The sequence below is a fragment of the Lonchura striata genome, chromosome 10, assembly GCF_046129695.1.
Source record: "Lonchura striata isolate bLonStr1 chromosome 10, bLonStr1.mat, whole genome shotgun sequence".
NCBI classification, from domain to species: domain Eukaryota; kingdom Metazoa; phylum Chordata; class Aves; order Passeriformes; family Estrildidae; genus Lonchura; species Lonchura striata.
The window spans coordinates 26,791,631-26,817,383 of NC_134612.1; the positions used below are offsets into that span (position 1 = coordinate 26,791,631).

The 25,753-nt window shown below is 49.5% G+C and overlaps 3 protein-coding genes across 3 annotated transcripts; all 3 read left to right on the forward strand.

Moving 5' to 3' along the window:
- Positions 1-811: 811 nt before the first annotated feature.
- Positions 812-2,402, forward strand: GPR87 (G protein-coupled receptor 87). The gene is made up of 2 exons (XM_077785558.1): positions 812-845; positions 1,372-2,402. Exons 1-2 carry the CDS (start codon positions 812-814, stop codon positions 2,400-2,402), a joined length of 1,065 nt encoding a protein of 354 aa, XP_077641684.1.
- Positions 2,403-9,790: 7,388 nt separating this feature from the next.
- Positions 9,791-17,756, forward strand: P2RY14 (purinergic receptor P2Y14). The gene is made up of 2 exons (XM_021544911.3): positions 9,791-9,959; positions 15,835-17,756. The coding sequence occupies exon 2, from the start codon at positions 15,853-15,855 to the stop codon at positions 16,864-16,866; it is 1,014 nt and encodes a 337-aa protein (XP_021400586.1). The 5' UTR covers positions 9,791-9,959; positions 15,835-15,852; the 3' UTR covers positions 16,867-17,756.
- Positions 17,757-19,738: 1,982 nt separating this feature from the next.
- On the forward strand, positions 19,739-22,054 carry GPR171 (G protein-coupled receptor 171). Its single transcript, XM_021544915.2, has 2 exons — positions 19,739-19,820; positions 21,043-22,054. Exon 2 carries the CDS (start codon positions 21,092-21,094, stop codon positions 22,052-22,054), a length of 963 nt encoding a protein of 320 aa, XP_021400590.2. The 5' UTR covers positions 19,739-19,820; positions 21,043-21,091.
- Positions 22,055-25,753: the final 3,699 nt, after the last annotated feature.

Below are 25,753 nucleotides of genomic sequence, written 5' to 3' on the forward strand. Positions count from 1 at the left end.
TTTGGTGCCATCTAGTGCCACACAATACAGTTCCTGCATGGGGATGGCTCCTAAAACAGGTTCTGGTCTGCAAAAAGGCTGCAGGAATCCCATCCCCTCTTCATTCCCATGAGAGCAGTCAGGTCTTGTGGAACTGATGAGATCTGAACCATTTTGCCAGTTTTCCTATCAAAACCTGTGAGCAAAAAATGAATCTCAGAAAAGTTACTGCATTTGCATACTGATTGAGGAAAAACCAATTTGGAGCACAGCCTTACAAACTGGTATTGGCAAAATCTCTTTGAACAATGTCAAACATCGTGATGTCATCATGGCATTAGTGAGTTTCTGCAGGTTTCAGTGTTCCTTGTGTGCCAGTTTCTATGAAAAGGGAACAGGAATTTGTCATTTCCACCACAGTTTGGGGTATACACTATGAAGTCATGCACACATAACTCATAATTACTGATAAGACATTTTTACTTCAAGAAGTGAGTGGTGATTTTAAAAAAATATCTACTCACAGTCATCTATCACTGAAATGAGCAAGAAGGAGGCAATGAAGACCTGACAACACAACCACTGTGCACTACCCAGTCCTCAGCCACCTCAGCCAGCCCTTCTGTGGGAATTCCAGAGGAAGCTCCTTTCACAAGGCTCCTCTCCATGCAGGGGACAAGAAGGTGGGCCCTTCTATTTTCCTTTGGTTTTAATTTGGATGTTTTTTCCCCAGAACATCATCCTGGCACAGGCCCCACTGCATCCCAGATCCACAGCTGTCAGTGGGACTCCTGAAGAGAATTCCAGCTGAAAACCTACAGCAGCACAAAGGATGGGGTACAATTTGTCCTATGGAAAACTGCCAGGTAAAATAACAATGGAAATCTAAGTGACTGATAAGTGTTTATTTTATTACTATCCGTTCCTACCGACATTTGAAAGAAATTAGTCATTCCAGCACGGGCTGTCTGAACACTGCCCAGCGCTGCCCACAGCCAGTCTGGCTTGCCTCACCAGACAAGGTCAGAGTATAAACAACACGAAACAAAACATACTGCCATTTTATGGCAGAGTTTGTAAGTTTTTCACAAACATTTACATATGAAATCTTAAAATCCCCCAGAAACTGTGATATTTAAATACATTTAAGTAAACTAAGTTTAAATGCAGGTTTTGAGAGGCCTGAGGAGTCTCTCCAGAGCCCTGTCTCATGACAAACATCTCGGCTCACAAGTCACATTCTGTCGAGAAAGCCAAGAGCTGACAGCCTGCAGCTCTGATTTGTGGTTCGCCCGAGCAGGCTCAGCCTGCCCAGGGGGAGGGCAGCTGGAACCTGGCCCACCTGTAAAGCACCAGAAAGCTCCAGCCTGTTGTTTTCCCTCACTCCCACAGACAATCCCCTCGGCCCGGACAACGGCAGCTCGCCCAACGCCAGCTCCCGCGGGCGCGCGGCGCAGGACGAGTTCACCACCATCGTGCTGCCCGTGCTCTACCTCGTCATCTTCCTGGCCAGCCTCCTGCTCAACGGCCTCGCAGTGTGGATCTTCTTCCACATCAGGAACAAAACCAGCTTTATATTTTACCTCAAGAACATTGTGGTGGCAGACCTGCTCATGACGCTGACGTTCCCGTTCAAGATCATCCAGGACTCGCGGCTGGGGCCGTGGCACTTCAACTCCTTCCTGTGCCGCTACACCACGGTGCTGTTCTACGCCAACATGTACACCACCATCGTCTTCCTGGGGCTCATCAGCATCGACCGCTACCTGAAGGTGGTGAAGCCCTTTGGAGACTCCAGGATGTACAGCATCACCTTCACCAAGATCCTGTCGGCCTGCGTCTGGGTGGTGATGGCGTTCCTGGCGCTGCCAAACCTGATCCTCACCAACGGCTACCCCACCAAGAGGAACGTGGACGACTGCCTGAAGCTGAAGTCTCCCCTGGGAGTCAAGTGGCACTCGGCTGTCGTCTACATCAACACCTGCACGTTCGTGGTGGTGCTGATCGTGCTGATAGGGTGCTACATTGCCATTTCCAGGTACATCTATAAATCCAGCAAACAGTTCATCAGCTCGTCCAGCCGAAAGCGGAAGCACAACCAGAGTATAAGGGTGGTCGTGGCTGTGTTCTTCACCTGCTTTTTGCCCTACCATTTGTGCCGAATACCCTTCACTTTTAGTCATCTGGACAAAATTTTAGATGACTCTGCACACAGGATCTTGTATTATTGTAAGGAAATGACGCTGTTCCTGTCGGCATGCAACGTCTGTCTGGACCCAATCATTTATTTTTTCATGTGTCGATCATTCTCACGAAGGCTGTTCAGGAAATCCAACATGAGAACCAGGAGCGAGAGCATCAGGTCCCTGCAGAGCGTCAGGAGGTCAGAGGTGCGCATCTACCACGAGTACACTGACGTCTGAAGGCACCCACAGAGACTCTGCTGACTCGTGAGAGTGCTTGTATATCATGTAAATAAAATGTCTCTTTAATATGTGACCACGAAGCTCACTGGGGGACGTGCAGACACATTCAGCTTTCCATGTCAGCTCACCAACACCCAGCTCAGACTCTGTCCCCGCAGGGATCGGGCTCGCTCACGGGGCTGGGGGCTGTTTTGGCAGGTAGGCAGGTTGGCAGGTGGGTTGGTGCTTTAGAAAACAGCACAAGGCTGCCTCGGCTCACAAAACACCTGAGCTCAGGAGGCTGCAGCCAGGATGGACTCTCTGAGCAGACCTGCTGGGAGGAATCAGCTTCCCCAGGGTCTGGCAGATGGCAGCAGGTGACGGGAAGGGGAGGAGGTGGCACAGGCCCCTGGGGACCCTCGGTGTGCCCGGGGCAGCATGGGGCTCTGTGCCATGGGCTCTGTGCCATGGGGCTCTGTGCCACAGGGTCTGTGCCACAGGGTCTGTGCCACGGGGGTCTGTGCCACGGGGGTTTGTGCCACAGGGGTCTGTGCCACGGGCTCTGTGCCATGGGGGTCTGTGCCACAGGCTCTGTGCCACGGGCTCTGTGCCATGGGGCTCTGTGCCACAGGGTCTGTGCCACGGGGGTCTGTGCCACGGGGGTTTGTGCCACAGGGGTCTGTGCCACGGGCTCTGTGCCACGGGGGTCTGTGCCACGGGGGTCTGTGCCACAGGGTCTGTGCCATGGGGCTCTGTGCCACCAGCCCGATGCTCCGTGTCCCTCGTGGCGCAGCATCACCACCATCTCACCCAGGCTGGCCCTGAGCCCTCTCCAGCCCGGGATGTTCACGTGGGTCAGCCTGTCCTGGACTCACCGGGGATCAAATCCGCTTCGTTCAGAGCAAAAACTGCTGGGACACAAGTGAGGGAGCGGCTGAAGGCTGGCGGGCCCAGAGCACTCTGTGCTCACAGCCAGCCCGGGATGCAGTGCAGCCACACAGGCAGGAGATGGCAACAGCCCATGGGCCAGTGCCTCACACAGAACTACTTTCCTTTTCATACACAAAAAAAAGGGTTTGACAAGAAAACCCTGGAAATGCAGCACTGAAATGACAAGATTAAATTCTGCATGAGAATATCTTTCATGAATCTTTCTACTGAAAGGCAGTTTATTTCTTCTATTTTTTTTAACACTATTGGTTTAGGTTTAGATTTTGGTTTATGAATAATTAAGAAGTTGAAATATAAGTATGAAAATATTTGGATTCATGCAAGTATTATGAAACCACTTACATGATCAGGAGAGAACATTTCTGGAAAGTAAGACAGAATACTTTGGGTATTTATCCTACTTTAAATAAAAATACTTTAAATAGCTAAAATACCGCAGATAAACCCTGTTTCCCAATCAGCTTTGTAGAAAACTGTTCACACACACCAGACAAGTTCTGGGACCAAATCTGCCATCTTGCACCCTAAGCAGTCCATGCACATACAAAACCATATTAAGAGAACCAGTTTGGAGACTGGGTTGCATAGCTTAAATTCTGACAAGCACCAAACGAAATTGAATGATAGTATTTAGGACTGGAAGATCAGTTCTGTGTGCAGACGTTCCTAAGCAAAGACTGTCCTCTCAGGTCTTATATGGTTAAAGCAAATCAAGGCTGAGTGCTTCTGGTCACCCTTTCTCAAGTGTAAATCACCAAGGGTTTGTGGCTTGTTAAATTGTGCCTGGTAATTGCTGTGTTCAATTCACAGTGCCTTTTTCCCAGGTGGATGGTGGACTTGCCCCACAAGGCCAGCAAAGCCCAAAGAGCCACTTCAGGGGCAATTTCCCTGCTGGTCCCGAGCCAGAGGCCACTGAAGGCAGGTGAGGAGTCAGCAGAGCAGGGTCTGGGGTTGGCCCTGGCACAGGGTGGAGCTGCTGGTGCAGTGCAGGGGTGGCTGCAAACACAACCAGATGGGCACCTGCACCCCCAGTGTGCTGTGTGCCCTCTTGACAGGATGTACACACACCACCTTTCTCACTACCTGCGAATTTTTAACTAAAGGATGGATTTTCATGGTGTTTCCTCCTCGGAGAGACACTACTGGTGATCCCTTGTAAGGGCTTTCCAGAAAAAAATCTGTTACCCAAAGCAGCCACACTCGGGAGATGGGATGGTGCCCTCCAAAGCACAGCCTGAAGAGCAGTGCTCCTGCCCGGGGACCAAAGGGATAAAGCAGTCAGTAACTCCTAGGAAATGTCCCAGAAGTGGGATATCCGTGTGAATCTGGGAAGGGAAGGCACAGCCCTGCACTCCCAGCACAGGCCAGCCAGGAGCAGCCCCTGCACTGCAGCCTGACCCCTGCATGCAGGCAGCACTGCATGGAACCCCAGGGCAGCTCTGCAGCCCCCAGAGAAGTTCTGCAGCCCCCAGGGCACCTCTGCAGCCCCCAGAGCAGCTCTGCAACCCCCAGAGAAGCTCTGCAGCCCCCAGGGCAGCTCTGCAGCCCCCAGAGCAGCTCTGCAACCCCCAGGGCAGCTCTGCAGCCCCCAGAGAAGCTCTGCAGCCCCCAGGGCAGCTCTGCAGCCCCCAGAGCAGCTCTGCAGCCCCCAGGGCAGCTCTGCAGCCCCCAGAGCAGCTCTGCAACCCCCAGGGCACCTCTGCAGCCCCCAGAGAAGCTCTGCAGCCCCCAGGGCAGCTACTCTGCTTGGCAGGGTGTGTCTGTGACAATCCTGACCACTGCTCTGTACCACACTCACAGTCACGGCAGCCTTTGAAGATGCTCTTTGTGAAGTATTTTCCCATGGCTAAAAATGAATTATACCACAATATTCCAATCCCCAAATACCAGATAACTATATTTATTTTATCCAGATTTGGCATGGAATTTTGGTCTCTAAGAGCTGATCTTGAAAGAGAAAGCTATCAGGAAGTGGCACGTAAAGCCTCAGGCTCTGACCTGTCACTGCCCTTTCAGAGACCCACATCAGGCTCTCAGACATGGATATAAACTGTGGCTGTGCAGTCCCAGAGTCCCATTTTTAAGAGGAAACACAGTTTTCTGGATGGAAGTACAACAGCAGAACTGACCCAAGAATCCAAGGAGCAATTCCTGAACAATTGAACAATTCATTAACATTTGAGACTTTTTACATTCAGGAAGATTTGCATTACAGTGTTTGTAACTCAAATGTAATTATATCTTACATATTCTGATTGACTAACCAAAGTAGATCTCTCCATGCCAGGGCATTATTGTGGGAGAAATGTGATTTGCATCTGTACTCAGAGCCAGCTCCAGATCACTACTGGTGCAGGGCTTTCGTCATCACATTTATTTTGTGCTCTGCTCCTGTGGTTTTTTTGCTAATGACCTTTCCTGTGACTTTCCACCAGTGCAGCTTCACAGAAAAAGGAAACTAAACCCACCCAAATGTCTAAAAACCTGTCTTTGCCCTGGCACCCACCAGCCTCTCGAGATGGATTAAGCAGTGGGAAAGTGCAGATAAGCAGAGTGGCCGTGACAGGTTCACCCAGCTTGGTCAGGTTGGAAGCATAAAACAGTGGAGAAAATTAAAACTCAGCATGCCATGGAGCCCAGGGTGCAGGCACCAAACCGGATGGAGGTCTTGTGGTCTGTGTTAACCAGAAATGCTCAGTAAACCAAATCCACTCCCTACCTATACAAATATCCTGTAAATATGTCCTGTAAAACGCACCCACAAACAAGGGAGGTTTGACTACAGTCCCACACACAGAACTTTGCACATCAGTGGTTGCTAAGGTATAAAAGGTATCCCAATTTTGCATCCAACTGGGGGATGAGAATTCAACACACAATTGAAGGGTTTGTCCTCCTCACGCTCCCCAGAAGAGACACCATTTGATAAGTTTTTTGTCCTTGTCTATGCCAAGTGTTCACCAGATATCAGGCTCATGATCAAGACACTTATGACTAGATATTAACCTTGTGACCAGAAATGGTGGAAGGATGAGAAAAAGGCAGCAGAGAAAAAAGTAAAAAAAAAAAAAAAAAAAAAGAAGGAAAGAAAAAAGTGGAAAAGATAAAGGAGTCATTTGTGCAGGTTTTGAGGAGAGTTTATCTTGCACACAAAAGGAAATGCAAAGGTGACCACAGGTCACCCATTTCCTGAAAAGGCTACAGATGTAGAATGTATGATTCCGAAGTCAAAAAATGAGGTACTTAAAACACAATTGTCTTTTGAGAAAGATACACAGGAGAAACTGCAAAAATTATGTCGACAGTCTTTGAAGTACAAATGCTCAACTAGAAAAACTGCTGTCTGTGGCTGAAAGACAACAGAACCATCTGCAGGGAAGCCTACTTTGACTAAGTAAGGAAAATGACTTGATCAAATCCCACATGAAGCATTTTCTAATTCAGCCCAGCTCCGTCCCCTCCCTCAGCACCCCTCTCCTGCCACCCCCTAAGGCCAAAGTGCTCCCATCAGTGTGGGAGCAGCAGTGGTGCCACCTGAATATGGACACGGGCTTGATGAAAGGGCTCCAGACAAATCCTTGTAAGGGCTCAGAAGGCTGTTCCATGAGGATGCACAGACATCCACCCATCATCCAAACAAAACTGAGCAGAAAACATTTGCTGGCAGATTTGACAGGGCAAAAACACAACTAGAAGTCCTGCAATACTTTTGTAATTAGCTGGCCTTCTAGGGGGATTATCCTAGGAAAATATTTGTTTTGTTCATCCTGCTTTCAGCAATTCCCAGAGTTGGCCACTGGTACCCTACAGTCTGCATGATTTCATGTTCAGTAGGGCTGGAGGCACTGGCAGCTCTGTCAGCAGGTCTGGGAAGGGCACAGGTAAGACCCGTGGGCACAGATACCCCCTCCACATGGCAGTGGCTTGGTGCTGCAAGAGCCTGCATTTAGAACTCGAGCCAGGACCCATCACCCCACTTCTGCCAGCAAAGACTGCAGAGCTGCCACCCCTGGCACTGCTGGCACCAGCCAGGAGAAGAACCCGACCACCCCCAGTCCTTTTGTCACCAGACCTGCTGGGACATGCCAGCAGTGCTCTCCCCTCCCTGCCTCATGGGACAGAGGCTCATCAGCAGGATCATGCAAAAGGATTCCCTTCTTAGGCCCTCAGCTCAGCTCAGACAAAGTGTTAACAGCTTCTCTTAATAAGACAACTGGCAGTAGGGAAATTTGGATTTTGGGGGAAGAAGCAGACTTGTGTGGCTAAGGGAAAAACACATTATCAGTTTGTTCTTAGGCCATCTAAAGTGCATGGCAAAGTGCAGGGCCTTCTAGTGACCAGGCTCACTGTCTACTTTCTAACCCTTTAGAAACAGCAGCCATGTCTCGAGATTCTTAAACACTGGGTTTGGCTGGCATGCTGGAAAAATACCCATGTTTGTATAACAGAGCAACCCCTCGGTTTGTCCTGCTGGCCAGAGTCATTCCAAGGGGGTGAAGCTGTACACAGAGCTCAGGCACCCCACCCACTCTTTAAGCCCTTAATCCTCTGTCCTGGACAACTGCTTACTTCTAACTGCAAAAAATTATCTGTGCCGCAACATTTAATCCATCACAGACTGGCATCTTTCACTGGAGAACGCTGCACTGCCTCTTCTTTGTGGCTTCTCATGCCTTAGAGAGCCCATGGTTTTTAAACCAAAGCCTTATCTGATTCCCTCCTCCCATCCCTGCTTCAAGAAATGACCGTAGGGTGCACGGGAAGAGAGGAAGAGCTTGGCTGACTGGTGTCTTCTGGGGAGCACCTGAGAAACCTCGTGCACCATTTGTTCTGCCTGATCCATAGGGAAAGTACAAAATTGTCAATGCAGCCAACACCCAAACCCATCACCCCAAAGCCGTGGATTGACCACTACAGCTTTGAGCTGTGAGTCTCAGGACAGAGAGAGGGGCAGGAGTCCTGACTAGAATGTGCAGACAATTCTGCCTCTCAAGATTCCTCCATATTGCACTGAGAGACATTCAATGAAATTTGGGGGAAGGAAGAGGCTAGAGGTTTAGGGTAACTCACAGTGGCCCCACACCATGGATGTGGATATGTCAGCAACACGCAGGGAGAAGGCACGTGTGTTTCCCTGTGCCTTTGGGCCCTTCTTCTACACAAAAAACCTCACAGAAGCAAAGTCCATGAGGAATTGTGTATATTGTGTAGGGTTTAGGTGACACATTTTCAAGCAGAGCTCAAGTCCTGCACTAAATGTTGACTTGTTCTAAGGTACACAATGTACGTATTTCACAATTTTAAAATAAACATTTAAACCTCAATTTATTTCTCCAAACCTCATCTCTCTCTCAAAATATACTCCTTTCCTACATTCACAGAGAAGATATTAGCTCTTCTATTACCATATATTTCTGCTAATTCTGTGCTTGATTTCAAAGACTCAGAAAATTTTGGGGAGGAACGGGAAGGGAGGAAGCCAAGCAGGTGTTTAAGATAAAAAGAAAAGAATAGCACAAAAAAAGGAGAGAAAGGAAACGGCAAACACTAAAGACACATCACGTATCTCCAGAATCCATCTCCCAGCCCAAGCAGGCACCACGAAAGCCCATAGCTCCAGTTCAAACCCTCCCCTGCACAGAGCCGCGGCTCTCGGGGCAGGATGCGTCACAGCAAAGGTCGCAGCCAGCGCTGGGAACAGTTTGGGAAAAGCAAAGTGCAGCCCAGCACTTCAAGCTCTCGCTGCTGCGCCAGCCGCGCTCGCGTCTCTCCCGAGCGCTGCGCTCCGGCCGGGCGGCTGCGGGCGGAGATCCCGGCCACAGCCGGGCAGGGCCCGGCCGGCTCGCCAGCCCTTCCCCTTTCTGCTCCGCGATCCTCCGACCTCGCCGGGCTGCGCTGGGCAGCGGCGGGGCGCGGGCACGGCCGGGCAGGACCGGGAGCGGCTCCCGAGAGCGGCTCCCGAGAGCGGCTCCCCAGAGTGGCTCCCGGCTGATCCCAGGACCGGGTCCCGGCTGATCCCAGGACCGGCTCCCGGCTGATCCCAGGACCGGGTCCCGGCTGATCCCAGGACCGGCTCCCGGCTGATCCCAGGACAGGCTCCCGGCTGATCCCAGGACCGGCTCCCGGCTGATCCATCCCCGAGACCGGCTCCCGGCTGATCCATCCCCGGGAACGGCTCCCGGCTGATCCATCCCCGGGACCGGCTCCCGGCTGATCCCAGGACCGGCTCCCGGCTGATCCATCCCCGAGACCGGCTCCCGGCTGATCCATCCCCGGGAACGGCTCCCGGCTGATCCCAGGACCGGCTCCCGGCTGATCCCAGGACAGGCTCCCGGCTGATTCCAGGACCGGCTCCCGGCTGATCCATCCCCGGGAACGGCTCCCGGCTGATCCCAGGACCGGCTCCCGGCTGATCCCTCCCCGGACCGTTTCCCGGCTGATCCCCGGACCGTTTCCCGGCTGATCCCTCCCCGGACCGTTTCCCGGCTGATCCCTCCCCGGACTGTTTCCCGGCTGATCCCCGGACCGTTTCCCGGCTGCTCCCCGGGCACTGCCGAGGGCCCGAGCTCCCGGAGCGGCGCAGCAGAAGCGGGACCGCGCACTCCATCCCACGCCTCTGCCCAGGTGAGACGCTGCCTCCCATCACCTGCTCCTGTCCCCTGCAAACGCTCCCGAACACCCTCGGGTATTTTTAAGTAACTGCCACCGCAATTTCATTTTTTAAATTGGCAAATAATGTGAGCATCTGCGCGTTCTGCAAACCACTAACAACTATTAACGCAAACGAGCAGTTTTCACTAACTGCAGAAATCGGTACAGAAATCGGTACAGAAATTATTGTTTCAGGCTCCAGCTGCTCCAGCACACAAAGGACCCACAGGCAAGGGTTCTTCTTGTCTGCCTTAAAAAAGATTTTTTTTTTTAAGCAACTACTTTTGTTTTAATTTATGACTGAGAAAATGTAACTCTGTGAAACTCATAGTTTAAAACATCAGAAAATAGGATTTAAAATAAAATACTTGAGTGATAAATACTACCACTAAAATATAATATGAAAGGGGAAAACTTTCTTGAGCCACATTTTGCTACCTTTAAAAACCCAGTTTCAGGACAATTAAACTAATAAACATTAATATGTTTTATTGACCCAGAGCTCTGGGATATAGTTGTACAGAAATGTGTTTGGGTTTGGGATGGGAATAATGGTTCTCTGATGAACCCTGATGGTTTAGCTGTAGATGAGCAGGGCTTGCACCAAGTCAAGTGCAGTTTCTCATGCCCTGCCAGTGCAGAAGGGCATGCCAGAAAAGCTGATCCACTTGTTTTTCTTGGGGTTTATCTCTCTCCTTGTTATTTTCTTTCATTACAATCTATTATTATTATTATTATTATTATTATTATTATTAACTTCTTAAACTACTCTTACCTGACCCAACATTTCCTCTCACATCCACCACTGCCTAATTCCAATATGATAACTGATGTGAGATAGAAGGAATTTTGAGACTTAATTTAAAAACCTGAGTATTTGAATTAGATCTGAAAACTGTGCTGTGTGCAAAGGATTCAAAGCATTACTCAAGTTTCCATCTGAGTATCAGGGTTTACACAGATACGTCACAGACTGCAATCTTTTAAGGTTAAAAACATGCTCAGAATAATGCATACTCTTGTCTAAAATTCAGAAATAAAAAGAGAATGAAAAATCTAGCTGGTCAGGAAGACAAAACTGTTAAATTTCAGATAGAAAAGAGCACAGAGACTGCTGGACAGGAGGAAGAAATGAAACAGTAACTGGTGGTTTTTGCTAGACAGAAATACAATTCTGCCCTTGAGGCGTCCTGAGCTGCGCCCAAAGGAGCCCGGGGTTTAATGAGAAGTACACAACCTTATCTCCTCCGCTCCGTGTGCCTGCTGGCTCTGCTCCGTGTCCTTCAGAGAGCAGAGCTCGCTGCAGTGCCAGGAGAACATCACAGGTGATGTCCCTGAGGTCATTCCTGCATCACCCCGGCCACCTCCTCACTGCAACATCCTGGGCTGCCTTTTGGGATCCCAGGGGGGATGTCCCGTTAATGCGGACGGAGGCAGCCACCCGCCCGTCCTGCCCATCACTGAGCACACCCCCGGTGCCACCGGGCCCCGGGGCCGCAGCCACGGCGCCAGCCACGGGACGCGCGTCCGTCCTCACAGGCAGCCCGAGGGCCCGAGGAGAGGCGCGGCTTTCTGCGTGCTCTGCCCTTGCCAGCATGCCTGAAGGGTCTGAAATCAGGAGCTGGAGGGCAAGGGTGAGCCCCACGGGTGGTCAGAGCTGCACTGAGCACTGCGCTGCTTCCTGGAGCCCTGCTGGAGGAGGGGGCACCAGGCACTGCCACATCCCATGCCACGGCAGAGCTTCCCTTACTGCAACAGGAGTGCCACCTATTTCTTCTGTCCTCCTAATCCATCCCATCTTCACCCTGGCAGATCCTCCCTTACTGCCTCCTGAAACGGGAATGCCACCTATTTCTTCTGTACCCTAATTCCAGCATTCATCCCATTTTCCTCCACTACATTCTATGCCAAACAAGAACTACCACCCAAGATGCCATTTCCAGAGGCTAAAATATCCCATTATTTTGCATACTTTTATTCTCTCAAGTATTAAAACCCAGACATTGCCCTATGACTAATGTCATAATAAGAACAGTAAATAATAAAATTTTAGTCTCTTGGCAGACTCGCAACGAGTCGAATGCACCCACATCTCTCCATGGTGCCTGCAAGCTGTGCCCTCCAGAGCAGAGCAGCAATTCCAGCCATTGGAATTCCAGCCAGGGACCTGCGTGTCTCCACCTGGCACACGCCCCACAGGCTGCCAGGCTGGGCTGCTCTCTGGGACAGAGGAGGGTCCGAGCAGCCCTGACCGCTCAGGCCCCAGCGTTTGGGGGAGGAGGTTCCCCCAGCTGTCCCTGACAGTGCCCAGCACAGCTCCCAGAGCCTGTACTCTGAGCCTCAGCACCCTCCTGCCCCACAGGGACACCCACAGCAGCCTTCCCACTGCATTACACCAGCACAGACAGCACTGCGAGTTCCACCAGCACCAACATTCCTACCACATTAGAGAGAAAATCTTAAAATAAGGTTCTTCTTTTAGCACACTCAGCACAACTTGCAGTGGCTGTGGTGTGCGTTGTGCTTCCTCCTTCTCCAGCTTCCTCCTAAGCGCAGAGGTACCATCCGGCCTGATTGCCTCCCCTGATTAACTCCATCTTACAGTTCAAAAAACACTTCTGGCAATCCTGTCACCAGTTCCTGACCCAGTAACTGTACTACATATTTATTAAACAGCTGCATTAGTTTCTATAAACAGTTAAAATGTGTACTTGGAACAACACAACCTCTGGTAAGTTCAGGGTAAACAAATATAACAACTTATAAATATTATTCTTATGTTCTGTAAAGCAGGGTGAACTTTGAAACTTGACAGCCATGTCACAGAAGTCAAGAGTTGCCTTAACGCTACTGTGGAAGAGTCATAGGGGACAGCACAAGAGTCTGACCTCAGAAGGGACTCAGCATTTCTAATGGTTTATGCAGCTTCCCTTTTGTGTGTTCTGCCAAGAAACATGATTTGCAGACTGAGAAAGTTCAGACCTTTTTCATATTTTACCCAATCAATCTTGGTCATCTGTTGAATTAAGTTTGCTGGTTTTGCAAAACTAGCTGACATTATTCACATAGAATCTATGTACTTTATGCTGGCCCAAGCATTTGAACAAGAACAGCTGCTTGAGTACGAAAGGCTGTGTGCCATCCCTCCTAAATGGCATTAACACACTCCCTCTGTGTGCCACCCCTCCCAAAGGACACTAACACACTCTCTCTGTGTGCCAAAGGACACTAACACACTCCCTCTGAGTGCCACCCCTCCCAAAGGACACTGACACACTCGCTGTGTGTGCCACCCCTCCCAAAGGACACTAACACACTCCCTGTGAGTGCCACCCCTCCCAAATGCTGGCACTGGCACGTTCCCCCTGCCTCCCTCCAGCAGCCTCTGCAGGAGCCACTCTGGGCCCCAAGTGACAGAGGGGACAGGCCAGGAAGGTGACAGTGTTTGCTGTCAGTGCTGAACTAATCACAGCAGTAGGACAAGACTCCAAAAGGAGCAGAGTGTGACAAGGCGACACAAAGAACAGATGAAGCTGACCATGAACACGGAGCTGTGATGCTCAGCAGGGGACACAGGAGCCTCCAGCCCCTCCTGTGCAGTGACAGGCTCTAGCTTGAACACGACTGCTCCACGTCTGTCCCTAGCCCTTCCTGAAGCTCTCCTGAGAGACTGAAAGCATGTGTGAGCACTGATCAGCTCTGTGCCGTGCTGTGGGAGCCCCTCAGCAGCACAGGTGTGCACTGCCAGGACATGGGGACACATCTTTGTCCCTCCCACAGGTGTCCCAGCAAGAGCAGAGGCCCCGTGCCTGGGAATGGACAGTGCTCTACACCTCAGCAAAGTTCCACAGCAGGCAGCAGAGGGAAGGTAAAGACATGGAAAGATGTACAGAGCCTGTCTCAATGACAGATCTGCTCGTATCAAATGTGAAATTTGTCTAGGTTGTCCTCTCTGCTGCACAGACACAGGGGACTTCACAAAGATTTGACGTCCATATCTGTAGTCACACAGGTCTGAAATAATCCTTTTGTTGTATGATGCCTCAGCACAAAACCTACTTCATGAACTTCTAAACAATTTAATGCCTACCCCCAAGTCCAAGCACAGAAAGACCCATGTCGGTCTCAGATTCAGCCAAAGAGAGAAACGCAGAGTTTCTAACCACAAGCCTGGGAATCTGTTGGAAAAGAATGTAAATAAGGTTCTTTATCTCTCTTGTTGTTCACATTATTTATAATTAAGTTCTACTACTGTGTGTCATGCACTGTGCACCAATGGTTGTTTTCACTTCAGGACCAATAGGGCTGGTCTGCACAAAGCTCTGTATAAAGAGCAATGCATTTTGAAATGAATCAGAGTTCTACTCACAGCCTTCTGAACAAAGTCTTTTCATTCCTGTCCTGCCCCAGCAGCGTCAGACCCACCTGTGAGTTCTTGGCTGTGGAAAACCCTACAGAGAAGGAACAAGTTCTTAATGCAGCATGTGCAGAGAGAGGGTCCTGCTGAGACAGCCTGGAGGGAGAAAGTTTAAATAAAATGCCATTTGCTATTAGTGCCTTTCCAGAAGATGCTTCTGACTGCAGCAGTATCACCCCAAGCTCTACGCACACAACCTCCCAGCTCTAACACACCTGTTCATGTGGTAGTTTAACACCTACTCTCCAAACTGTCTTTTTGTTTTAAAACCCCAGCCAAACAAAAACAAATGCCTTGATGACAGTGACAGGACAGCTGCTGCTGTGGCAGGACCATGACCAGGACAAGGCTCAGAGCAGGCTTTGGGTGTGCACAGGGTAGCACACCCACCCCATGCTCCTCTCATCCATGCAGGTTCCAAAACACACCTAACCTGATCAGCCTTTGCACCATCTGCAACCAGAGCTACAGAAAACAGCACACCAAAGGAGACCATTTTACCTATTTGAGGAAAAATGTCCATTTTTAGCTATTGCAAGGTTACACTCAGGCTCCAACCCACTCCACAGAGACATCAGCTACTGGCTCAGAATGGGGATAAAAGTAAATCCTTTATTTTCTAAAAGACAAGGTGGGTTTTTTCCCAGCTCCAAGGCACATATTTTCCAGTTGCCCAGAGTTTCACTTGCCAAATACAGCAGCATTATATTTATATCTATATTTGTTCTGCCCTCTGCACAGAGGATAATCCACCCCCACAAACATTCTGGAAAAGCAAAGCAGACAGCAGATGTGATCTCTTCTTGGAGAGTCTTTAAAATGTAAATCTGACTGACTTGAGAAGCCAGCTCAAGCTCCCACATGACAAACTAACACAGATACACTGCTGTGTGCTGGGCTGCTGGAATTTGAAAGCAAACTCTGCTCCTTGCAAGGGAGCACTCGGATGTATTGCCGTATGCTGGGTGTCTCCACACTTGACTAACAGCAGTTTTCACAGAACATTTTGACCAGGAATATTCATATCCCTCATTTTTCATGGTAAATCACTGTTTAAAATTCACATTTAACATTTAAAAAATACATCTCATTAACCAGAGTCACCAGATTGCTGTGGGTCAGTGCCATCTCACAGCACGGGGGCTCATACCTGAGGAAAGGGGCAGCCCTGGGCTGGAAGGCAACAGGTTAAAGTCAAACGGAGAAGCAAATGGATCCTGTGTCCAAAGCAACAGCATGCCTTGGAACAGCACCAGAGGTGAGATGGCACCACAGAAAAGTCTCTGCATTCCCTGCTGGGAAGGTGTGGGGAGGTGGCTGTTTCTGAGAGGCACAGCGAGCTTGTTTGGAAGTGAGGGCAGAAAACTCAGAGCAGTTAGCAGAAAGCCCAGCACTACCCTGTCCTACCAAGACTCTTTTCTCTGCTTCTAGGAATGAAGATACTGCAAGATGTTCAACTCTAGCTCCAGCTCCTCAGGAAACAACTGCAGCCACAGCACGGTGATAACCACAACAGTCATCCCGCTGCTCTACTGCTTCATCTTCCTCGCAGGGCTCTCGCTCAACGCCCTGGCAGCCTGGGTCTTCCTCTATGTTTCCAGCACTAAGAGCTTTATTGTCTACCTCAAGAACATCGCTGTGGCCGATCTCCTCATGTGCCTGACGTTTCCTTTCAAAATCCTTGCAGACTCAGAGCTGGCACCCGCAGAGCTCAGCCTGTTCGTGTGCCGCTACTCGGCGGTTGTGTTCTACATGAACATGTACATCGGGATCGCCTTCTTCGGCCTCATCGGCTTCGACAGGTACTACAAAATCGTAAAGCCTTTGTTCACCTCCTTTGTTCACACTGTTAACTACAGCAAGGTGGTCTCTGCAATCATATGGCTGTTACTAATGATTATGTCATTTCCAAATATGATTTTAACTAATGAAATCACTAAAGACAATTCCTCCAGAAAATGTATAGGCCTTAAAAGCGAGCTTGGCAGACAGTGGCACAAAGCAACCACTTACATTTGCACAGGGATTTTCTGGATCGTTTTTTTTCTGCTAATCATATTTTACACTTCTATATCCAAAAAAATATACAGCTCTTACAAAAAATTCCGGAGGAACTCAGACATGGCCAAGAGAAAAACCAGCCGGAACATATTCACCATCATGTTTGTGTTTGTCATTTGCTTTGTGCCCTACCACCTCTGCAGGACCCCTTACACCTTGAGCCAGACCAGCTCCCACTTCACCTGCCAGTCTCAAAAATCACTGTACTACGCCAAGGAGTTCACTCTGGTGCTGTCTGCAGCAAATGTCTGCCTTGACCCCATTATTTATTTTTTCCTCTGCCTCCCCTTTAGAGAAAAGCTGTATCAAAAACTGCACCTCAAGCTGAAAGCTTCAAGTGAGGTTGAAATTTCTAAATCCAGAAGATCAAATACGCTTCGGGAAAGTATAAACATAGTGTAGGTTTGTGTCTCCACAATAATGCACATTTCAGGAAGTTATTCATGAACACAAATATCCCAAAGACACAGAGCACATAACAAGCAGCAACAAGCAGGAGAGGGGTTCAGCATAACACCAGGTGCTCCTTCTCTGCCTAAGCCCAGTATTGTGTGTGCCAATATATTCAATAATTCACTGTTCCAGCCAGTGCCCTGATGGCATTAGGGTGTGACGTGACCCATCTGGATCTCAAAAACACAGAGAGGAGTACCTGGAACAGCACACTCTGGAGTTCCGGGCTGTGGGTCTCTGAAAGGACAATCCAGCAGACCCAAAACCACACCAGTCTGCTTCTCTGGACTTCCATGAACAGAAACATGTCCACACCAAACTGCAGCAGCTCCCTTGCTGCTGGTACAGAAAGAGGTAAGAACATCACGGAGCTGTCTGGAAGCACACAAGCACAGCTGATAAAAACTCTGGTACATTTAAATCCAGAAAGAATGGTTTGCTAGTTTTCCCATGATTTTTACACTTCTGTCTGTACCAAGATAACAGCTGAAAGCCACCGACCTGCTCTATACAAATATAATCTCTTTTATAACTTTATTTTTCAGAGGAGCTTTTTTTTATTGATTTTATTATTGTACTGGAAAAACATACCAGGGCCTAAAGTATCCACTAAAGATTTCAGAGAGTGGTTCTGGAGCTGAATATCTTCATTTTACTTAAGAAGCTATAGGAACAGAAATAACAAGTCCTTCACCTTTCTGTCATTGCATTTTGTTTTAGCCCAAACAGATCTAAGGGCAAAACATTTTTAAACATTTTGTCCTTGCACCTTCTCTGAGGCTGTGGGTAACTTCTCTTGATCTGAGACCACTGGACAGCAGCAGCAGGATTCTACCACACCACAGGATTGTACTCCAGCTAAAGGTCTGACACCTCCACTGGGTTCGCACACAGCTTTTGGGGCAAATTCTGCTCTACCCAATTCCCACCGAGTGCAGAGCGGGTCCAGCCCGATCCCAGTGGGCACCAGTGCCCCACACCTGGGGCAGCCTGGGCGTCCCTCGGGCTGTGGGAGCTCTGGGGGTTGCAGCCTGAACCTGCCCACGGGGCCTACAGGAGAAGGCAGCGTGCTGGTTTTGTTAAAGAAAACGCATAAAAGATATTTATATGGTTCTTTCAGAGCTCCCTGGCTCTCTCAGACTGAGGCTCTGCAAGCTCTGCCCTCCAAGCAAGGGAACCAGCCTGGGGAAGGGAATCCGGTGCTTTGTGAGAGATCTTTTGTCATTTATGGCAAAAACATTCCGTTCCCTAGATGGCAGGGCTTGGTACTTGCCTACATAAATTTACATAACTGCAGCTGTGAAACATCACTGGCATAGATAGATGGAAACACTTCCAAAATATAAATTTGAATAAATTTTTAATTGCTTTGCAAGGTTTGAAAAAATTTATATTGTGGAATTTGTTTCACACCTCACCAGATTACTGATATTAGAATGACAAGAATCTACATTAAGGCACCAGGGAAACAGATGCTGATCAAAACCTCTGTTCAAAAGGGATGCCACATTTCTAGCTTTTCACTCATGTTGAAAAAAATCCTCCTCCAAGAGCTTCCCTAGTCAGGAAATAGTTCCATGCCCCTGATCCTGCTGTGAGTGACAAGTGCCAAGGAGCACCAGGGTCAAACCAAGCCTCTGATCCATCTCCTCTCCTTCCTCCCTACTTTGCTGGATGAACTGAGACCAATTTTTTTCAGCACTGGGTAAATCAATCCTTTCCCAGCACATCAGGCCTCAGTCCAGCCAGCTCCTCCCACACTCAGGGAACAACTCACATTCCAAGATCTGCTCTTTTCCCATAACACCTCTGCAGGAAGGACAGACCATTACGCAGTAAAGGTTCACTGAACCATCACTTTGTCTTTTTAGACCTGGAAAAGTTCCCAGATCTGTAAACTGACTCTACAGAAAAGGGGAGACTGGCTGACAGAGACACACAGACAGAAACAACTGCCAGTGCTGCAGTTTGGGTTTAAACACAACCCTACAAGTAGAGGGAGATCAGCTTTGCATGAGCAGAACACTACAAAATGAGTGGGTGTTTGCTCACAGCTGGACACAGGATCATTACAGATTATTAAGCTTTGAAAACATTTTGACAAATATGGTCTGAACCTTCAGTTTATGACTAAACCTAGAACCAGACATTCTTCATCTGTTCCTCCACAAAGCTCTGGTGCAGGGTTTGTAAATTCCTGTGGATTCTCAATTACAACCAAGGGCCACCAGCTGGAGTTTCAGTATTGCTGTCAATACCTCACCCTCAGCACGGTGTCAGATCATTTCTCATGGTTTCCCAAACAAAAAAATAAAGATTTCCCCAGCCTCTCTAATGTGTCATTTTTATTTTTAATAGTGCTTGGAAAATATCCAAATATTTAGAATATTCATTGCAATCAGCAGAACCCCTAGATGTCTTCAGATCTGCCAACTAAAGTGTAACTGCAAAACAAACACCATGAGATTCCCAGAACCTAGAATTTCATGCAGGAGTATTAGAACAAATGAGGAACAACTACATTGCGAAATCCTGATTTCAGATGGATTTTAAATGTGAGATACGTGTGGGGAAGGGGGGAATCAGAGTTCCAGCCTTGGAAAACAAAAGCAAAGGAGCAGCCACTGACGCCGCTCAGTCAGACCCCGCACGCCTCTCCCCAGGAACAGGAACGAGAAGGCTCTGGGCTGCTCTGAGCGCTTTTTTCTTCCTGTCACTGCTCCCCTGGGTAATTTCCGCGTGATTCAGCCATTTGAACCCTGAGTTTAACTGCGTCAGTCAGCCCCTCTGGAAACCACAGCCACGTTTTGTGCCCGGCAGAGGCAGCCCCGGCCAGGAGAGCAGCGGTCGGGGGCATCAGACTCTGCAGACAATGCCCAGCAGAGCCCCGGCCACCAGGACAGGTAGGTGCCTTCAGTCTGTCTGTCACAGCCTGTTTACATCCCCATGAATGGACAGCCCAAAATCCATCTGCCAAACGCTCCCGAGGTCGGGCTCGGCTTTTGGCAGAGCCCCTGGCTGTGGCAGGAGCCAGCGCCCCTCGGGGCTGGCTGTGCTGGGTACCCCTGCCCACCAGCGAGCCCAGCCAGCAGCACTGCCTGCCCGCACCCAGAGCCGCTTCAACCCGTTCTCAGCACAAGAGACACCTGCACAGAGCCAGCTGCATGGACCACACTGCTTTCTCCAACTTTCTAAACCACTGGAGCATCTGCAATCATTTTGCTTTATAAACGATGCAAATCTGGATGCAATTTAACAGATTAAATTACATGTGCAGTAATTCTCTTATACTGTATAAAATATTCTGTACGATATATAGAAATAGAAGTGTTGCAGTCTGATGCTACTCAAGACATAAATGTGTTGGTTCCAAGAAATTCAAAGGAACAGCTTTTCCCACAGCCATTCTCTCTTGCAGACAAACAAAAACCCCTCCATCTTTGAGGGGTATTTAGTTAAAATAGGGCCAGAATTTTCTACTTTCCTTTTCTACTGAAGCCTACAAAAAAAGTGAGCAAAATTATTATCTGCTTCTTTCAAAAATGTGCTTTTCCTAAAGGCTTCATAAAAATACAAGTTGTCTGTTCAAGTAGGAGCAGACAGCAGTTTGCAAACCCTTAGGGCTGATGAGGACCATTTGCTCACCCATCAGACATATCTGTATATTGGCTGGACAGTGCATTCCCTCAGAACTCCCAACACACTTTTACAGAATGGGGATGCTACAAATACTACCTTTTTTTCAGGCATAGCTTCAATCCTTCAAAGGTTATGATGTTTTAGTATTATTGTTATTAACCAGATGCTTAAATAGATTCAAACCATTTTCTCCAGCATTTTGGCTGGAGGAGGTTGTTGAACCAAACACTGTCAGAAAAGCTGATGTAGGGGAAATACGGCTCAGAAGGCTCTATGCTTTCAGAAACAAATCCTAATACATTCCTAATTCTTCCAGCATGACAACAAATCTCTCCTGAATATTGGAAAGCAGCATGAAGAGAGAGAAAAATATTTCTTCCTAACTACATTCTCTTTTTTAGAATTAATCAAACAAAATTCTAAGAGAATAGCTATTGTTGCTGAGGAAAGGCTGATGTCATTGATATCGTCTTGGTTCTTTTGTAGGTCTGTGATACTTCCTGTCAGCAAAGACAGCTCACACAAGGAGTTTACAATGTCAAGCAACATTTCTGAATGTCATCTCTATGAAGAAATGGAACCTTTTACCTATTTTTACTATTTGATTTTTCTTTTGGGAATTATTGGAAGCTGTTTTGCACTGTGGGCATTCACACAGAAGGACCAGAAACAGAAGTGTATGAGCATCTACTTAATCAACCTCCTCACTGCAGATTTCTTGCTGACTCTGACACTGCCAGTGAAGATTATTGTTGACCTAGGAATTGCATCCTGGAATCTGAGAATATTCCACTGCCAAGTCACGGCCTGCTTCATCTACCTGAACATGTATTTATCAATCATATTTTTGGGATTGGTGAGCATGGATCGCTGCCTGCAGCTGATGCGCAGCTCCAAGATCTACCGCATCCAGGAGCCTGGCTTTGCCAAGACGCTGTCTGCGGTCGTGTGGGCCATGGTTCTCTTCATCACGGTGCCTAACATGGCTATTCCCATAAAACACATCGAGGAGAGACCCGGAGCTGGATGCATTGATTTCAAAACGAAACTTGGGAGAGACTGGCACGTGTTCACTAATTTCATCTGCACGGCAATATTCCTGAACTCCTCGGCTGTCGTCCTGGTCTCCAACTGCCTCGCGGTGAGGCAGCTGCGGCGGCACCGGCGCGGCGAGCGCGGCGGGCGCGCACGGCGGGCGCTGGCACACGTCCTGCTGGTGACGGCCACCTACCTGCTGTGCTTCGTGCCCTTCCACGCCGTGCGCGTGCCCTACACGCTGAGCCAGGGCGACGCCAGCGCCAGCTGCCGCCTCCGACGGGCTCTCTTCAAGGCCAAGGAGTGCACCTTGCTGTTGGCGGTCTCCAACCTCTGCTTCGACCCCGTTCTCTACTACCACCTTTCCAGGGCGTTCCGACTGAAATTCGCGGAGGCGTTGGCGGCCCCCAAGGAGCCGAAGGCGCTCCCGGCCGCGAGGGCAGAGCCGCCGCCCGGCCCATGAGGCAGGGGCAGAGCGTGCCCACCGGCAGCACCCACGCTCCCGAGCCCGGCAGGAGGGAACGCGGCCCGGGAACGCGGGCTGCGGGACCCGCTCAGCACCCTGAGCCGCCGGGACGCCGCCACCAGCAGCTCCGAGAGCTGCGCTGACCCGCCAGGCCGCAGGCACGCGTGTGTCCTGGGTTGTAAGATAAGCTTGTATTCCATTTGCCATCTGTCGAAGGCGAACCGGTTGGACAGGTTTTTTGTTATCTCTCTCAGAGACAATGGTTTGTGTATACACCTTCGACTGATTCAATGAAGGGGGTCCCACCCAGAGGGGAGAAGCAGCTCTCTCCTTCTTCTTCGCGGGACTCCGAGAGAAGCAGCTCTCTCCCTCTTCTTCGCGGGACTCCGAGAGAAGCAGCTCTCTCTCTCTCTCTGCGCGGGATTCCCGGGGAAAGCAGCTCTCTCTCTCTCTCTTCGCGGGATTCCTGGGGAAGCAGCTCTCTCTCGCTCTCTCTTCGGCGGCACTCGCAGCGAAGCAGCCGGCGCGCAGAGGCGACGGCAGCGGAGCTCAGAGGCAACCCCGGCGCAGAGGAAGACCGGCCCCACTGCCACCAGATCTTCAGAGGGAAACTATACCCTTCTAGAGATCACCACTGCAGCTACAATTCACCAGCCACTGCAAGGAAAGCAAATTGTCCCAGTAGAACTGATACTGGCACCCCGCAGGTTCTGGACTTTTTTTTTCCTTTCACTGGTTTTGTTTGTACCGATTGCATTTGCCTTTTTAAATTGTTGTCTAGTTTTCTCCTAGTAAAGAATTGTTACTCCCACTCCCATATCTTTGCCTGAGAGCCTTTTAATTTAAAGATCCTCGTAATTCAGAGGGAGGGGGGTTTGCCGTTCTCCATTGCACAGGAGGCTTTGCCCTCTTTCACAGACTCCTGTCTTGTCGAACCAAGACAGAATTTGGCGCATCAACGTGAGGCCCGAGGGCATTGAGAGGGAAAAAGGATTAACAGTTCTTAAGTAATTTGGTTTTGTTGTGTGTAAAAACATCTTCAGCATCACCATGTGGTCTAGTTTACCTTGGTTTGGGTGGCATGTGATTGTAGCTATACTTTTCCCATTTGCAGACCCTTATCTAAAAATGGGTCCTATAACTAAGGCTATGGTGTCTGTTATCAAGTTTGGCTTCTGGGTTAATTGGGTGAGGAATTCATGGATCTTTAATTTCCTCTGGAAGGCAGGTACATGGATTCATAGCTATCACACGTTAACTGTATGTTTTTGGGGTTACTTTAATAACGGTACCTACTGCGAGGAAATAGCACCTGGGCAAACTTTCTCTCAACCTTTTAACCATCTTTTTGGGTCTGCTCCACCAGTTCTCAAAGGGTTAAGATCCTTTATAAGTGCTAATGATACCATACAATGGGTGGTGTTGCTGATAGCCCTGTTATATTTAGCATTCAGAGATAAGGGAAGATTAACCTGGATAACTACCCTCACACCTACACCACAGACTCGAGATGCTGCTGCTCCAGAGCCTGACCCTGCCCCACAGCCCACCTCAGAAATGAACCGCCCAGATTGGGTGAGGGTTCTGGTTAAGGAGATACGAGAGATGCTGAAGGAGTGCATTTCCCCAGCTGGTGAGAAACCGGCCCTTTGCCTTGAGGAGGGACAGTCTAATAGTACAGCTGTGGAACCCACAGATGTTACAACTGTCCAGGTTCCAGCTGAACCACAAAGGCAGTCACGGTCAGCAGCAGTGGCCCCGGTAGAAACAAGGAAGTCTAAGGTGAAAGCAGAGCACCCTGCAGATAGGGACAGGAATGGAGGAACCTCACAACCCACAGGGGAGCCAGAGATTGCTATCATCACCGAGTCCCTGACGTACGAAAGTCTTCGCAATCTGCATAAAGACATTGTGCGACGAGGGCGTGAGGCTTATGCTACCTGGCTACTCCGGGTTTGGGATCTTATGGGTACAGGCGTGCAGCTGGACGGTGGTGAGGCAAGGAACTTGGGACCCTTGACCCAGGACTCAGGTATAAATCAGGTTTTTGTAAGGGAACCAGGGTCCCTTTCTCTCTGGGAGCGGCTCTTAATGAGTGTCAGGGAGAGGTTTATCCACAGAGAGAAAATGCAAGAGCACCATCATAGAATGCGCTGGAAGACCCTCGAGGAAGGGATCCAACAGCTGAGAGAAGTGGCAGTATTGGAGGTACTCTTTGGGAGGGATGGACGACACAATAATGATCCTGACAAGGTCAGGTGTACGGGACAAATGCTGTGGAGTCTGGCAAATCTTGGGCCATCTCAATACGCCACCTTCATTGCAACAATCAATGCTGACACCCACCGGGAGACAATAGGTTCTGTTGCCAACAAACTTAGGAATTATGAGAGTATGATTAATGGCCCAATGCAGGCTCATATCTCAGCTGTGATTAAGGAGTTTAAAGAGGAGATGAGGGAGGAGATAAGGAAGATTAATACAGCACCCGTGAGAGTCACAGGCCCCAGAATCAGCACCCAACAATCCCCAGCTAGAGAGAGAGGGTACACCCCAAGGGCTAATCTGTGGTTCTTCCTGCGTGACCATGGGGAAGACATGGGGAAGTGGGATGAGAAACCCACTTCTGTCCTGGCAGCACGGGTCCGTCAACTCAAGGAGGGAAACTCTAACCGGGGGAGTTCCACCAAAGTGAAGGTAGCCTCAACCTCCCGTGACCAAGCTTGTGGGTACGATCTGTCAAACCCCCTTGAAGGGACCTCTAGTATGTATGCCCAGGGAAGGAATGATAACCAGTGTTAGAGGGGCCCTGTCTCTAGCCAGGGAGAGGCACGGGAAAACCGGATCTTCTGGACAGTGTGGATCCGATGGCCTGGCACATCAAAGCCACAAAAATATGATGCTTTAGTTGATACTGGTGCACAGTGTACTCTGATACCATCGGGACATGTGGAGGCAGAGCCTATTTCCATTGCTGGTGTGACAGGGAGATCACAACAATTGACTCTGGTGGAAGCTGAAGTGAGCCTGACTGGGAAGGAGTGGAAGAAACACCCTATAGTGACTGGCCCAGATGCTCCGTGTATCCTAGGCATAGACTTCCTCCGGAACGGATATTACAAAGACCCAAAGGGACTCAGGTGGGCTTTTGGAATAGCCGCTGTAGAGGCAGAAGACATTAAGCAATTGAACACCTTGCCTGAACTGTCAGAAAACCCCTCTGCAGTAGGACTCCTAAGGGTGGAAGAACAACGCGTGCCAATTGCGACCTCGACAGTGCACCGCCGGCAGTATCGGACGGATCAAGATGCCGTGATCCCCATCCACAAAATGATTCGGGAGCTGGAGAGCCAAGGGGTGGTCAGCAAAACCCACTCACCCTTCAACAGCCCCATCTGGCCTGTGCGCAAATCTGACAAAGAATAGAGATTGACTGTGGACTATCGTGGCTTAAATGAAGTGACTCCACCGCTGAGCGCTGCTGTGCCGGACATGCTGGAACTCCAGTACGAGCTGGAGACCAAGGCAGCAAAGTGGTATGCCACCATTGATATTGCTAATGCGTTTTTCTCCATTCCTCTGGCAGCAGAATGCAGGCCTCAGTTTGCTTTCACCTGGAGGGGCGTGCAGTACACCTGGAACCGACTGCCCCAGGGGTGGAAACACAGCCCCACCATCTGCCATGAACTGATCCAG